This window comes from Sparassis crispa (genome assembly GCF_003851025.1).
Source record: "Sparassis crispa DNA, contig_000008F, whole genome shotgun sequence".
In the NCBI taxonomy this organism is placed as follows: Eukaryota; Fungi; Basidiomycota; class Agaricomycetes; order Polyporales; family Sparassidaceae; genus Sparassis; species Sparassis crispa.
The window spans coordinates 1,523,850-1,539,435 of NW_020939755.1; the positions used below are offsets into that span (position 1 = coordinate 1,523,850).

The 15,586-nt window shown below is 52.4% G+C and overlaps 6 protein-coding genes across 6 annotated transcripts; 2 read left to right on the plus strand and 4 right to left on the minus strand.

The window, feature by feature from the left end:
- Window positions 1-729: 729 nt before the first annotated feature.
- Window positions 730-3,836, minus strand: SCP_0905270 (hypothetical protein; the record flags this gene model as incomplete). The annotated part of the gene is made up of 5 exons (XM_027761759.1): window positions 730-1,458; window positions 1,591-2,986; window positions 3,035-3,172; window positions 3,314-3,719; window positions 3,827-3,836. The coding sequence occupies 5 exons, from the start codon at window positions 3,834-3,836 to the stop codon at window positions 730-732; spliced, it is 2,679 nt and encodes an 892-aa protein (XP_027617560.1).
- Window positions 3,837-4,136: 300 nt separating this feature from the next.
- SCP_0905280 (Vacuolar amino acid transporter 5) lies at window positions 4,137-6,096 on the minus strand (the record flags this gene model as incomplete). The annotated part of the gene is made up of 10 exons (XM_027761760.1): window positions 4,137-4,188; window positions 4,251-4,339; window positions 4,415-4,485; window positions 4,554-4,854; window positions 4,909-5,043; window positions 5,103-5,248; window positions 5,305-5,504; window positions 5,562-5,773; window positions 5,838-5,857; window positions 5,916-6,096. The coding sequence occupies 10 exons, from the start codon at window positions 6,094-6,096 to the stop codon at window positions 4,137-4,139; spliced, it is 1,407 nt and encodes a 468-aa protein (XP_027617561.1).
- Window positions 6,097-6,313: 217 nt separating this feature from the next.
- Window positions 6,314-6,931, plus strand: SCP_0905290 (DNA-directed RNA polymerase II subunit rpb4; the record flags this gene model as incomplete). Its single annotated transcript, XM_027761761.1, has 5 exons — window positions 6,314-6,386; window positions 6,439-6,520; window positions 6,571-6,648; window positions 6,698-6,796; window positions 6,856-6,931. 5 exons carry the CDS (start codon window positions 6,314-6,316, stop codon window positions 6,929-6,931), a joined length of 408 nt encoding a protein of 135 aa, XP_027617562.1.
- Window positions 6,932-7,331: 400 nt separating this feature from the next.
- SCP_0905300 (Acyl-CoA desaturase) lies at window positions 7,332-9,244 on the minus strand (the record flags this gene model as incomplete). Its single annotated transcript, XM_027761762.1, has 13 exons — window positions 7,332-7,547; window positions 7,602-7,961; window positions 8,093-8,134; window positions 8,184-8,244; window positions 8,303-8,330; window positions 8,390-8,497; window positions 8,552-8,578; window positions 8,634-8,743; window positions 8,803-8,831; window positions 8,886-8,910; window positions 8,977-8,981; window positions 9,042-9,153; window positions 9,210-9,244. 13 exons carry the CDS (start codon window positions 9,242-9,244, stop codon window positions 7,332-7,334), a joined length of 1,158 nt encoding a protein of 385 aa, XP_027617563.1.
- A 921-nt stretch (window positions 9,245-10,165) lies between these two features.
- On the minus strand, window positions 10,166-12,303 carry SCP_0905310 (tRNA pseudouridine synthase 1; the record flags this gene model as incomplete). The annotated part of the gene is made up of 10 exons (XM_027761763.1): window positions 10,166-10,424; window positions 10,487-10,722; window positions 10,777-10,842; window positions 10,893-10,895; window positions 10,949-11,026; window positions 11,075-11,393; window positions 11,450-11,481; window positions 11,541-11,693; window positions 11,752-11,851; window positions 11,906-12,303. 10 exons carry the CDS (start codon window positions 12,301-12,303, stop codon window positions 10,166-10,168), a joined length of 1,644 nt encoding a protein of 547 aa, XP_027617564.1.
- A 1,068-nt stretch (window positions 12,304-13,371) lies between these two features.
- Window positions 13,372-15,579, plus strand: SCP_0905320 (Methylenetetrahydrofolate reductase 1; the record flags this gene model as incomplete). Its single annotated transcript, XM_027761764.1, has 8 exons — window positions 13,372-13,458; window positions 13,511-13,581; window positions 13,639-13,771; window positions 13,838-14,476; window positions 14,536-14,712; window positions 14,770-15,036; window positions 15,088-15,306; window positions 15,358-15,579. The coding sequence occupies 8 exons, from the start codon at window positions 13,372-13,374 to the stop codon at window positions 15,577-15,579; spliced, it is 1,815 nt and encodes a 604-aa protein (XP_027617565.1).
- Between the last annotated feature and the right edge of the window lie 7 nt (window positions 15,580-15,586).

Below are 15,586 nucleotides of genomic sequence, written 5' to 3' on the forward strand. Positions count from 1 at the left end.
ATCGTGCGTGTGAATAACACCAGAATTAAAACCTTCGGCGCGGAGGCTGTAGGCGGAGGAGAAGACGATGGCGCCAAAGGCGCCTATTCCTCCGCCATCAGCCTCTCGCTTAGTAAGCACTTGTTTGACTTAGTTGCTCGCGAGCTCGCTACTAAGTCAAACTACACCCTACAGGTGCATTGTATTGAATTAGTGACTAGTACGCATAATGTACTTACTACGTTCGGTGCCAGTGTGGATGAACGGTGTCATACAGCAGTATTGCTACTTCATACAACCGTATCTCTGAGGGCTGTAAACGTTACTTTAACCGCAGAAAGTCGCGAATCTGCTAGACCACCGGGGGCTCAGATACACCCCATTGACCACTAAGTAGTAGTAGCAGCAGCGCGCGTGAACGTCACCCGTGTACTGAGGTACTGCATGCATATGCGCTGCTTGCTGCCTGGACTTGGTTGCATTGTCGAATGCAGGCTCTGAATCATCGACGGAAACCAAGTGCTGAGAGTCCGCAGACCACAATCACATTATGACAGATCGAATCTCTACGCTATTCTCAAGATATGCGAATACAACAAAGGATGCAGAGCAAAGCCGCACGACGCACCAGTGAAAAGTAGTACGTCAACCAGCCAGACAACTAATGCGACAGCCAGAACGACAAGTGCGAGATGACACAGGACAACGCTCCCCAAGCGGAACGGATACCGCGGACGGAAACAAGAAGTGCTATGAGCAGCCAACGTTGACCGTCCCTACCTCCGCGACTGCTGGCGCGCCGCCGTCCTTGTTTAACGCCTGAGGAAGCCCATCAAGTGTCATCGCGTCCAGCCGGTCCGCGAGTATGCCCTCTGCCCGTGGCTTGCTTCCCACCCGAACCAGCTCCCTAGCGTCCGCTTTGCTTGTACGCTCATGCACAGACCGGTTCCCGCCCTTGGGGTTGAACAGCTCTGCGCTGCCCCGCGGCGGCGGGCGCTCGAACCCTGACTCCTGCTCCTCTACCTGCGCAAGGCCGTTCGCTCCCAAACCAGGTGGGCTCTGGTTCGCGGTCATATTCGCGTTGACGTTCGTGTTCATGTTCGGATAGTGCACAAGCGCAGTGCCCTGCGGATTCATTGTGCCCTGAGGCCCCGGGGAGAGGATAGAGCGCATTGACGATGTGTTCGTCCACGCGCCGCCGATGACAGGTGTCCGCCGTTCTGGGGCGGAAGACAGTGGGGGGAAGTCGTTCGAATGCAGAACGGGCTGCGCCTGGTGCGGGGGGCCGAGGTGCGCCTGCCCACCGATCCGCGGGGACATCGTGCGTGAGTTTGGAGTGATGTGATCGTGGTGCCGGGGCTGGTGCAGAATGGGTTGTGGCTTCAGGCCGACTGCCCAGTCTGGCCGGGCGGGCAAGGGGTGCTTGGAGGATGTTGAAGTGAACGTCTGCCGCGACGATGAGGAATTGGTAGAGGACGACTATGAAACGACGAGAAATAAAATGATAGACGCGAGTGAGGAACAGGCGTCAATCATACACACAAAACATCGGTCAACATGACTCATCGAAACGGAACCGAGCATATACAAGACTCATGGAATGTTACTCACCGCAGTGGACGACGCCTCGTCTCCTGGGGTTCTTGTCCCTGTGCTTCCGCTGCTACTCGAGATTCTCCTGGAGCTTAGCCGTGGACCAACAACTTCAGTCCCTCCTATCCCTCCACCGAGGCCAGTCAGATTGTACGTATACCCGCCGCTACCTGCGCCAGGACCATAGCTCCACGGAGTACGCCTGGGTACACCCCTCTTGCTGCCGTGGCCGCTGCTCCTGGAAGACGCACGACTATGGTTGCCGGCGTTCTCCATTCCATTCCCAGTTGAATGTCCCATTGGTAAAGGGCTCGCATACTCGGGCATATACAGCGGTTGACCCTGTATGTGTGGTGAGGGTGTCATGGAAGAGGAAGCCATACCCTGTTGGAAGGATGATGAGGACGGGTAGCCATGCATCGGGTATGGGTTATAATGAGGGGCATATGTGGGAAAATTTTGTGGATGAGAGGGAGATGGGTGTGGCGAAACTGACGAGACGGGGGCAGCTGAAGGCATATTTGTTGTGCTCTGCTGCATATGTGGGGGATGCTGTGGTGGCTGTCCAGGGGAAGAGTGAGCCCACATGTACGGATTCACATAGGACCCATGGGGAGGCATCTGTTGCGGTGGAGGATACAGGCCGTCGGTGACTGCTGTAGCAGCGGAATCCGGATGAGGAGGTATTGCAGCAGGATGCGGATACCCATACGGCATGTAATAGGAATACGGCGCCAGATAAGGTGCGCCTGCCGGCTGTCCAGGACCATTCGAGTATGGGTAAATGTAGTGAGCGATATACCCTGGAGGAGGCTGTGGAACGTATTGAGAGAGATCAACTGGAGGCTCGTATAAGCTTGCGTAAGTAAACGAGGGCGAGGTGGCTCGCGAATTTCGCGAGCTGCCAGATCCATTGTTGTATGATGTTCGTGACCGCGAAGATGAACCCCCTGAACGCCGTCCATCCCACTGTTCTCGCGTGACTGGTCCTGACCACTCGCTCTCAGTAGGAACAGAGCTGGCGGAATCGTCCAGATCGCTGATGCTACCACCGCAACCACCACTAGTGGACGCGGAGCCAGAGTTAAGACTGAAAGTCGAAGAGTTGGCGCTCATGTCCTTTTCCTTTTCTTCGAAACCCATAAAAATCCGGGAACGCGCTTCATTATACGCAGCTTCACGTTCCTCCAAAGTCATAAACTTTTTGCTGCCCGCCGTTGCGTTGCTGCGACCACCGACGCTTCCTGTCTCGGACGGTTCAACATCGGAGAGGTCGGCATCTTCTCCTCCAATGGAACCCGTTTGTGATGTATGTCTGCCTCTCGCACCACCATGTACACCCCTTCGCATGATCTTGAATGCAGGCTGCGCGGACTCCTCTGGTGGAACAAGTTCGCTAATTCTCCGGGCAGGTCTGAAGAAGTTTGAGAAGGAGGAGACAGGCGTAGAGATATGCGCTTACATCTTGCTTTCTGCTCGGTAGTATACGAAAATGTTCTTCGACGAACCATCGGTCTCGGGGGACAGCTTATAGTAAGTTGAACATCTGTAGACTAGCATGCGCTGGTAGGACGTCGTTGGATTGAGGTCAATCCGTAATCTTGAAGTAGCGTCATCAGAATCAACAACAATATCATGGAGAGATCATGTGAAGAAGAGGACGGTCATCCCCACTGCCTCGTCGTACGGTAGGGTAACGTGTCGTGTGATGTGGGGCACTATATAAGTAACACATACACACCTGCGTTCAGTGATGAGACCTTCCATCATCTCCCCCAGCTTTAAGACATATATCCTGTCCTTGCTCCGCAGAGCCTCAATGATCTGCGGGTCAGGATCAGGGCTGTTACTGTTGGATGTGACGTCCCCGGTATTAGCCATGCTGGTAAGCGCATCGGGCGGTGCACTGCGAGGCGACAATACCAGAACGGAGTCCAGCGAAGGTGATACCGTGATCGAATCTGCAGAGAGAGGTCGTCTAGAGTATATCTCTGGAGCACTCGAGCTCGCACTGGTACTCGCAGCACTTGTGGCGGTGCCACGGCTTATAGCTGCAGTAGCCATCTGAGAGAGCTGCGGATAGGTAGGAGAAAGAGGCGGCGACGGGTACGTCGGTTGCGAAGAGGAAAGCAGCTGCGTGGGTGAATCTAAAATGATCAAACAGACAAGGAGGCAAGGTCTCAGCCGCGGCGACAAATTGAAGACTTTGGCTCGCCAAAACGCCTCGTGGGAAGTAAGAGTGGCTAATACGCACCAACAGACATGAATCGAGCGTTAGACGAGCGGATTAGAGAACGAAAACGAGACTTTGGGAGGGGAATGAGAGGATGGGTACATCAGGTCTGAGGGTAAGTAGGAAGGCAAGCGTCGACAACAAAGTGCCAGGGCGCCTATACACCCGTAACGTCGTCACGTTCACAATCCTCCTTTGCCAATCTGCCTCTGCCTCGGCATCAGTCTCTCGGATCATCATCATTGTTCACCGCCACTCCAGTGCTCAGGCCCCGAGGAGATTACACAGTCCAGAAATCATATACTGTCCCAGCAAGCGGCTCTTTATATATTTAATGTACAGACTGAGTTACTGTCATAACTTGATAGATGTTAAAACTCAGGCTGCAAGCCCAGGCCCGCCCAGTCAGCGTCACGCATAACAACATCCAGGACGAAATACCCACCAGAATACGAAGATAAAAATTCCATAGATGGCCAGCCCAAGGGCCGCTCTTGTCATGAGCTTGTTCGCACCTGGATCGTTCTGTGTGAGCTGAACGAAATAAAGATCGCGTCAGTCCTGACGGCCATGCGAGCGCCGCAACGAGATAAACCGGAACTTGCTCACCTTCCAGTAGAAGAAACCGGGCAGGATGAAGGAAATTGTCGTTGATCCGGTAGAACCCACGAATGACAGCACTACCAGGTAAAACAGGAGCATGTTAACACGCTGCAATAAGGTAAGGCGCACTAGGACAGACACGTACCCATCTGCAGATCGTCCACAAAATAAGCAATGGAAAACCCACTCGCAACGATGGCAACGGTCAGCAGAGTGTGTTTCAGTGGACTCATCTCGGAGTCTCCATACTCGTCCTCCACTTCATCGTCCTCGAGTTCCGTCAGCTGTTTCTGCGCGTGCCCCCAGTGGAACACCTTATCCAGGCAGTTGCGGCATGGATGTACCTGCAGTGGATATGAGAACATCACTAAAATGGCGATGGCTAGCTGCCCGATGGCGATAAATAGGGAGGTCGATGGGTACATGGCAATTATGTTGGCGCCAACCTAGTAATCATGATGTAAGAATGCAGCCAGTTTGGTGTAAAACAACGAATATACCTTCGAGCCGAATGTCAGATAGCCGAAGATAGCTATTATCTCATATATTAAGCTCGCTGAACCAATAGAAGTACCGATGACAATATTCATGCGATCTTGAGTGTTGGCGGATATCTCATTGTATATGGGGAATAACTGGGGAAAAGTGACCCGTCAATTCGATATTCATCACACAATCAAAAAAGGTAACCTACATTTTGCGCACATGTGTACGCAAAGACTTGTACCGGGAACGTTGAAACGAAGTTCGGTGTGAAGTGCACGAGGTGGATTTCTCCCGGAGGAGGGGTACCTTCAAGCGGGAAGAAATAACACACCACCACCACCACCACCAGATATGCTGTGCCAGACTGTTAGCGTAACGCACTGCGACGCAGTAAAACAACGAGGACCCACCCACGGAAAACAGAGCGATATAGCTCGTATGCCGAAGGCTGTCTAGTTTCCGAAGGAACGACAGTGGGGCAAGTATGGCCATGATGATGAACAGCCAGTTGCGCCCGTACTGTGACCATAAAGGAGGGTTGGTTGAAGCGAGATCATGATAGAAAGCAGCTAAGACGTTGGGAAGGAGAGACTTGATGATGATGAGATAGCTAGACAAAGGTCAGCACCTCTACCGGCCTGCAGAAAACACATGCACGACAACTAACCTAATCGAGACACCAAAGCACTTGACGGCTATAGCAGCGTCGAAGAAAATGGCCGCACGAGGAAACGTAATCTCCGAGACGGTAAAAAAAGACGCCCTGCGATGTGGTGCCTTGACCGCGCATAGGGATAGTAGGTATAGACCGAACGCCGCGACTCCTCCAGAGAAGAGGCAGGTAATCATGCCTGGTATAATACCGGAGGATGCCATTGCCTACGAGGCAAACCATACGAGCGGTCAAATTCCAGGTAACTGTATCATTCATTCCACTACTAACCAATGGAAAGGTGAGCATTCCTTTTAGAAAGTATTCCCATGTCAGCACAAATGGCGCTGTCAGGTGCGATTCACTCACCGCTGCCGATAATGGTATTCGCAAGATTACCAATAGAGCTTGCCAACGACGCCTGTCCGTCATGCAGAGGCTTCGGACTCGCTTCTGTACCAAGGAGGGCATCCCCTTCTCTAGCGCCATCTCTACGTTCTATGTCTACACCATTGCTGTGGGCACGCACTGCGCCGTACGTCTGCACCATTTCGTACACCTCAGAGTCGCCGTGATTGTAGGAGTCAATTGGACGAGAAGAGTACCGAGTAAAGGGTGGGAGGGGTATATATCTGGTTGGTGCGCGGAAACCACGCTTCGCCGTTTGTCAGCAGCGGATGGCTAGGGAAGGTTGTTTGTGCCTGTTACTTTCTAAAGCCTTTGGCCAACAAGCGTAAACAACCGACTTGTCCTTTTCTGTCACAGCAATGGCCACACCGCGCCTGCGACACAGACCACAGACTGAAGAAGAGGATGCCGCTTCATTGAAACTCGGCCCCGGTATTATTTCTGTGAAAATTTCTGTTTCGTAAAACTCATTCTTTTTTATCAGAGTTCAACAATGCCGGCTGCCTGTTGATCTCAGAGGTGAAGTATCTCCTTGAAAACCGCGACAAGGATGCACCAGATACTGCGTCTGTAGGACCCCAACCACATAAATTATTTTGACTGACGCGCATTATAGCGTATACAATAAGACTCTTGAATATGTGAAAACCTTTGCCAAATTTAACACGACCGATTCCGCGAGTGCAGTCCGGGAGTGAGTTTCCTTTCTTCCTTGTCCCATGTTGTGTTCACCCTCGTAATAGGATTCTACGGAGGGAACCTGCGTTGACGCAGTTTGAGACTGCACAAATTGCCAATCTGTGTCCGGCGAATGCTGAGGAGGCGAAGAGCGTGATACCAAGGTGAGGTTATCGTCTGTTGCCATGATGCGTCGAGATTCATATCGAAGTTATTTCTTCAGTCTTGTGAAGCTTGATGATGACAGATTACAACAACTTCTGGACGAGATTCAGACGACCAGGAAGTTCCAGTCATAGTGATGTTGCGTTGGCTACTTCGAGGCAGCTGTCAATGGTGTGCACCACCATACCTGCCAGGGCTTCAACCTGTACAAAGGTATGGCACCTACATGATCCGCAGATAGTTATGTGGGTTGCTTTTACTTTTCGAAGCCGACTTGGTTTGCTACCCTGCTACGGTCGAATGCTGCACGGGTCTCTGCTTCTTGGCTGATAGGGATACCTTCGTGGTGTATCAAAGAGCGATATCGCTATTACATTTGAGGTGCAGCGTATCACTGACGTCACACATTGTTGCATTTACAGTGTACACAAGCACGAAAATAATGTATTATCTCCCTCTAACACTTCTACCAATCTATCTCTTCTAGCCGCGCCAGCATGTCCATTAATCTTGCATTAGTAGCTGCCCAGCTCTTCATATGGAATCCGAGATTCTAGCCACTCTGAGCTCGCGCATGCGCCTCTTCGCAGCGTGTGAATGCTTGTTCATACCTCCATGGAAGGCCCAATTAGCGCTTTCCGTGTCCGTGCCCGTCAAGTCCTGAATGCTCTGTGCAGCTGTCTCTTTGTCGCACCCCCCCTTTTTGATTGCGCTTACAGAGTAGCGGCGCAGGAATGCAGCCCCGCCCGGCTGTCGAGACAAATAAGTGAGCAACCCATTAGGCGCAGAAAAGTATGAACGCACATGCTCTCCAAGGTATCCCGTCACATCCACGACGTAGCCGTCAATAACGACCATGCATGCACCTGTTCCCCTCCTCGCCAAGACGTACTGGTTCACATCGTCCCACGTCCACGCTTCGCCGGACCACTTGTCTTCGTCTTCATTGCCTCCAGCTGCATCCTGTGTTGGCAGAGATAACTGGCGCACGGTGGTATGCGTTTCCTGGCGTATCATGTGAGCCTTGGCAGCCTGAATGTCTTCCTCGCGGGCGATTCGGAGGCCATAGATGAATCCGAGTCGATGGATGAGCAGGATAACCCACTTCGACGGATCCCAGTCAAACGGAGCAGGTCCGGAGCGATAGTCGTGCGGGAAGGCATGCTGCAAATCGTTGACCAAGTGTGAACGTTCGTACAGGGTAGACAACAAGTAATCTCACATGCTAAGGCGTGGCAGGTCACCACAGAGAACACAAGTAGTAAGCAAGAAGTAGGAAACTGTCGGAGACGTACAAAGTTATGATTGCCTTCGCCACAGGTGAGTAGAGCAAGGATCTAGATGATACCATTACAGTTGATCACAGCCACATAATATGCGCAGTACCAGGTTAGTCTTGGAAGTGTTGTCATCAGAGTAGGGTTGAAGACCCTCCCAATGAGCGAGACTGGTATCTCCATGTCAGTTTTACACCGAAACTATCAAGAATAGCATGAAAGCCTCACGAGTTGATGAGGAAGGTGCAATGCCAGACTGGTCAAATAGAAACTCATCGATGTTACTCTGCACGCACACGGTTACAGACAACCTACTGAACAATCTCGCCACCAAGCCTCCCCAGACAAACGCGCCGTATGGATCACCCCAGAGTGTCCCAAGGACTGGAGGCAATATCAGACCGAGGGACACCGCAAGTGGTACTAGCATGTCCAAGATGAGAGTCACGTTTCGGGTCAAGTCACACGAAGTATTACCATAATACCGATGCTGAAAGTTCACAACTGTTCAGACACCATGAGCGAGAGAAAAACACTGCGATATGTTAAAGGGGCGCACTCGGATCTCTCTCAAGGTCTGACTTCTCTATCCTGTCTAGTCGCGTATAGTGAGATTGGAAGAAGATCCACCCCATATGAGACCAGAGCAAACCGCGTGTCGCGGCGTAGCTGCATCGCCAGACAAAATTATATGAGCTGAGACATTGACGTACGACAAGGGGACATACGGGTCATGTACAGGATCATCCGTAAAACGCTGTCGAGCTAGTTCGGTCTCTGCGCACAAGTGATTTTGAAGGAAGAAGCTTACATGATGCAATCGATGTCTCAAACACCTTCGAAATAAATTCAAGTAATAAGGAAGACATGTGAGACACAAGCAGCTTGATCTAAATACTCACCACCACTGTTCAAATCACGCAGGTAATAAGAATGATGACTGTAATGATACAGTGCGAACACTCGCCTTGATGGATCCCTGGAAGGCACTGGCACCAAGAAGCGCGGCCAGTAATTTTACACCAGCGCTTGCTTGAAACGCACGGTGAGAATACAGTCGATGATATCCAACAGTTATGCTGAATATGTTTGTCAGTAGCGATTCCGAGACAAGCACCATATTTTCTCTCCTCACCCGAGTGAAGCCAACTGCCAGAGAACGACAGCCATAACAATACTGGCCCGGGAAACAGCATAAATGGGATACCAGATCACGCCTACCACAGTGGCTACATGTATCAATATAAAGAAGAAGCCGTTGCCCCACCAGATTCTGGTGGGAGCGGAACTGGATTGAGCGTATGAAGCGGACGACATGGAGGCCTTACAGCCTGGGTGACGACGTCGCCATCGCCGGGGGAAAAGTTCACAGCTTGGTCGGAGCTCTATTTCTACTGTCAGGAAGGTAGATATGTAACCCGACTTCCCAAATTTGCAAAGGGAGGAACATCGACTCGAATGCCAAAATGGGCACGTACGCCAAGGAAGTACTGTGCCATGATGCTGTCAGTACAGTTTGACATTTCATATTTCAACGTTCAACGTTTAGCGTGCTTCTGACGAGGGTTCGCCCACAATTGGCCCAATATCGGTCAATATTTCTACGAATCAAGGCGTGTATATCGTCAGCACCACACGAGAGCGGATAGATATGTCACGCACTCTATGTCCCAAGTACCGGAGACATCGTTAGCTAAACTGGTCATGCATGTCATATCGTTAGCAGAGCTAGCCGTATCATCAGCATAATCAGTATCACGAACAATGGTAAGTTGTCCGGCAGGAAAATCTCCCATCATATTGCAGACAAACACATACGATTATCCCCCCCTGTGAGGGAGCTGGAAGCGAATACTCAATCTAAAGGGACTGCGGCCAAGTCGCGCACATTGAACCTTTCTGAATAGCGGGATGGCGGGCGCCGCCCTACACGATGTAGTCGAATACCAGCAGAGCATCGGAGAGAGGGGGAAATATTGGGTGAATATAGATATATCATACTTATAGCATGCTGCAGCGACGCAATGACGAAGAGGGCCGCTTTCTCGCCTCCAGCATGCGTCCGCTGCTAGTCAGGGAGACAACGCAAGCTTAGCCTTCCATATCCGCAAGCTTCCTATGGTCTAACACCACCTTCGCGTCCTCCTCCTCTTCTCGCTCCTCAATAGCTGCTTCCCCACTCGAATCCACAGTAGCCACAGTAGAGTCGAATCGTCTCTTTTCCTTGAAAGGATTGCTCCTCTGTTCGCCCTTCTTGAGCACCGCCGCGGCAGGGATAATCCCCTTCGGATTGAGGTAGAGGAAGTCGTCCCCGGCGTATCCATCTATATGACGGATCCACGCATCAAACCTTGCAACCAGAGGAAGTTCAGACTCAAAGTTGGGTGAAGAAGGAAGGTCGATGGCACTCACATTCCTTCCTGCTCCTCTATGCTCCGCATGCGGGAATAAATATGCTCCTGCTTGAACCGATCGAGGGCCTCGCGGTGGATCTCAAAATCGATGGGCGGCCGGTAAGCAGGGTCGGACTGCTGCACGCCCTCATTCGCTGCTGCGATCCGCTTGTTGTACGACCCAAAGATTGGGTACTCTAGGAGCAGACCGAGCGCAGGCGTTTTCGGGATGCGGACCTTTCTAGGTCCGTACAGCTGCGAGCGCGCAGTCAGTGTTGGAGCTCACTGCGCGTCACTAGTCATGCTTACCTCGTCGATGAGCTGCGGTGATGTGCCTGTGTGGCATGACAGGATCAAGACAGACATCATTAAGCGCTGGATGTCTACGGTGAGCGAGATGATGATTCGAGTAGCGGGATACCCACGATCTGCGTATTTGTTCTGTCAGCGTGTGCATCTTCGCCTGCATTGGGGGGTTTACCTGATGTAACATGAAGCTTTGCCCGTGGAACAGCACGCTGATCCACTGCGTATTATTGTACACTTGAGGATCTGCGACCTTTCGCTGAAGTGAGAGATGTTGGCTAGAATACACCGAACGATATACCTCGATACTTTTCATTAGTCTGTGACAGCTTCGATCATTAAAGTCCCGCCCGATAGTGAGGTTGTGAAAGTTGTGTGTTCCCTCGAACTTCTTTGCCATGACTCGAAGCTCATCTACCTTCTCCGAGGGAACCCTGTACGCGCGCTTTCTGCTCAGATCGTCCTCGACAGTCGATTCTGAACCAGCTTCTGCCCAGAAAGGATGCAAAGGTTCATCGTAACCGTGTTCCCTGAGTGTTCTCTCGAGGCCACAGCCAGGTTTTGGAGGAACCAGCATGTAGCTGGGAAAGAAATAGGTGTATTTGCGGCTATCACACAACCTGCAATGCGTACAAGTCAGAACGTCCCGATAGAATTGAAGAGACTGTGTACGGACGCCCTCGCATCAAATGAGCGTTGTACGCGCGACTGTAAAACCAATGGAAGCTGAGTGAGGATTTTAGGTACCGATACAATACATGACGCACGACACTCCATAGTCGGATTTCTGGTGGTAGCTCCTCATTTACGCGAGCCACGAAATCAGGTACCCCTGGAATCTCGGTGATGAGCTTGAGCGACACCAGATTACCTGCGGCGTGCACGCCAGCATCGGTGCGAGCAGCTCGGTGAAGAGCGACCTGATCGAGGTGTCGGTAAGCTGTACCTCTTCGTTGTGAGATGTCAGAACACACTCACTTTCGCGTGGTCATCCGCGTTGTCTTTCGACACTGCACCTATTCTGACGAGGGCATCGAACAATGTACCCTCAATCGTCTTCACATGCGCTTCGTACTGCCTGCCAGATAATCTGCCATGCGCATATAGTGAGGGAGAGAATGTGTGGACGTACATCTGCATGCCTTGATATCCGGAACCGCAGAATCCGATGAGCATTGCAGACTTTGCCTTGGGCAACCGGGCAGCCTTAGGCTCCCCGTTGTCGCGGTGCTCAGCAGCAGTTTCATTGCGCGTCCCTCGCCTCGAGTCCCTCTTCTCCTTCGCCTTGCCCTTCCTCTGCCTCCCACCCTTGTCGTCATCCCGGTGCGGGGCGACCTCTGCCTCTCCCGCGCTTTTCTTTCTATGTTCCAGGTCTACGGGCTCAGCAACGGCCTCACCGCTCCCAGTGGTAGGCTCGGGGTCGATTTTGACGCGCTTGGAAGTACTGGCAGAAGGAGAGTTATCGTCCTCCCGTGGTCTTTTAAGACTCGGGCTAGTTCCGCTGGATAATTCCGGAGAATGTACTTCCATGGTAGTGATGTGCCGGCCAAATTTCAAGTAGAATATTGTCGCAACTCTAGGCTGGGTTGTAGACAAGTTAGACCGCTGCACAAGGCATTTCACGGGCCTCAGAGGCAGAATCCGGCAGAGAGCAGCAGGCAAGATGAGCATATGACTGCCTTTTGAGGATCAGATTCGAGTTTTCTCTACCGTGACCGCGAGCTCGTCTGAGCGCGTAAAATCATGTGTAAAAACAACTCCTTGGCTGAGAGCACATCGGCTCAGAATTACTGATATTCACCAGACGGCCCCGTAGATTGCAACACAGGCTACGTAAGTACATGTTGTGATTTCGAATAATCATCCACGATTCAAATGAATAACGGAACCTGCGCACCCTACCCGCGCATCAGCCTGTCACAATTGCGGATTCGAGGATACGGCGCATATACAGATGTCAGAGTGTACACTGGCACTGTGTCACGGACGCTTGCCAATAAGCGGGCATCGCCGCAGTCATGACCGCCCCAAAGGGGACGAAGATCTCAATTGCCCACTGTCCTGCTTTATGCACGCATGAGTGGTATGTGCGAAAGTGACCGAGGAAAGTGGTCAGCAAGTTACCCGGGCTACGGACTTACGCGGGGTAGATCAGGTAACAGGTAGGAACTTCAACACTTCAACAGAGAGCACCTTGCAGTTAAGTTACAGAGAGCAGTAGTTTACAACCACGTCCACTGAGGCGAATCCTGTATCGTCCTGCCGAGCAGAAAGTGATTGTCTGCGGTCCGAGTTGAATTTGATGATGCTATCGTCGCGAGCACCCTGAAGAGAATTCGACGTGTGGGAGGTCTCACGACTATCCCACGTTGTCCATGATGGGAGCGGTCCGTAGGATGACTGGAGAGGAGAAGAGAGTAAAAGACTGGAGGGTGTGATCTACAAATCGGTCGCCTATATATAGCAGTGGATACCGTCCTCGCCGTGTCCCAGACTCTGCGCTTCTCTCTCCCAGCCCGCTGCATGTCTCTTACTAACCAAAATCTACCTCTAATATAATTCCCGTCTTCCTACTCTCGACATTCCGTCTCTCTAATCATGAAAATCAGCCAGAAAATCGACCAGGCGAACAAGGAAGGGCGCGTATGGTGGTCCTTCGAGTACTTTCCCCCACGGACGGCGCAGGTATGTGCTTTACGCTTTCACAGATGCCGTCCGCTCATCTGGCATTATGCAGGGTCTCCAAAATTTGCTTGACCGTATCGAGCGAATGCGTAGGCTGGGACCTGAGTTCATCGACATTACATGGTGAGCAAATTCACAGTGGTTTGTGCGCGTGGAATAAGGCAATTTGACGGAAAGAAGGAATGCTGGCGGTCGCACTTCTGACCTCACCTCGGAGATGGTGAAGACATGTCAGAGTCTCATTGGTATAGAGACGTGCATGCACCTTACCTGCACGAACATGCCGAAGGAGAAGGTCGACGTCGCGCTGAGGGTGAGTCGACATAATGCATTACGTAGCCAGCTCTCCATCTTCATGGAAATGCCAATGCATCCTTAGGAAGCTAAGCAGCACGGTTGCCGAAACGTTCTAGCGTTGCGCGGTGACCCACCCATGGGCAAGGACGAGTGGGAAGCCGTCGAGGGCGGATTCGTCCACGGCGTCGATCTCGTCCGCCACATACGCAACCAGTACGGTGACTACTTCGACATCGCCGTCGCCGGCTTCCCGGAGTTCCACACGCTCCCTCCAGATGAGCGCGACCTCGAGATGCAGTACCTGAAGGCGAAGATCGACGCTGGCGCGAACTTCATCTTCACGCAGATGTTCTATGACGTTGAGATCTTCCTCGACTGGGTGAAGGCCGTCAGAGCGGCAGGCATCACGGTACCCATTGTGCCAGGCATTGCGCCGGTGCAGACGTGGAACGGGTTCCTGAAAGCGACGTCGCTCGCGAAAATCTCAATCCCCAAATCATTCATGGTTGCTCTGGAGCCCTACCAGAACAATGACGAGAAGGTCCGCGCGATCGGCACCAAGTTGGTCGCAGAGATCTGTCGGCGCATCCTCCGGGAGGACATTGGTATCAAGGGTCTGCACTTCTACACCATGAACCTGGAGAAAGCTACCAGAATGCTGCTCGAGGAGCTGAGCCTCGTACCGCGTGTTGAGGTTCTCAAGCCTCTCCCCTGGCGGCAAGTACGTGAGAGTTTAATTAATTGCTTCTTAGATCTGATGAGCCTCTTTGTTCTCCTCAGTCCCTCACCCCATCTCGGCGTGCGGAGAACATCCGCCCCATATTCTGGGCCAATCGGACAAAGTCGTACCTCTCGCGGACGGAGAACTGGGACGAGTACCCGAACGGTCGGTTCGGTGACTCTCGCAGTCCTGCCTACGGTGAACTGGACGGCTACGGTATCTGGATTAAGCAGACGGTACGTGTCGCTGCCAGGCTCATTTCCGTGTGTCGCGCTGACCGTCATTGTTTGCAGAAAGAAGAAGCGCTTAAACTCTGGGACCATCCCACAACCCCCGCACAGCTCGGAGCGCTGTTCAGCCAGTTTTGTTTGGGGAAGCTCGCTGCGCTGCCATGGTCCGACCAGATGCCGTCGTCGGAGACCTCCGTCATCGCGACGCAGCTGGCGAAGTTGAACGAGTACGGCTTTCTGACCATCAACTCACAGCCGGCGGTCGATGGTGCGAGGTCTGACGACAGAGTTCACGGGTGGGGTCCTTCGAATGGATACGTCTACCAGAAGGTATGCCAATCCATCTTTCTGAAATTGCCGCTAACCCCAGCTCGCTCGCAGGCGTATCTGGAGTTCTTCGTCTCACCCGAGCTACTGGAGTTGCTCCTGCCACACATAGAGCGTGACACTAACATCACATACTACGTGATCAACAAGCGTGGAGACCTCAGGACAAACACGCACTCGGACGGCCCTAACGCCGTGACGTGGGGCGTGTTCCCGGGCAAGGAGATCATCCAGCCCACAATCGTTGAGGCCATCAGCTTCATGGCATGGAAGGTTCGCCCTTGAGCCTCTGCGCTCATTGCTGCGCTCTGACGTTACTTTCAGGACGAAGCGTACGAGCTCGGCTGCCAGTGGGCCAACTACTATGAGCCAGACTCTCCGAGCCGCAAGCTCATCACCAACGTCATGGACACGTACCTCCTCGTGAACGTCGTGCACAACGACTACAGGAAGCCCAGCGCGATCTTCGAGCCGTTCTTCAAGGCCGGCGAGGAGTTCGCCACGCGGCATCCGCCGCAGCCCGTCCTCAACGGACACGCCCACTAGATGATCG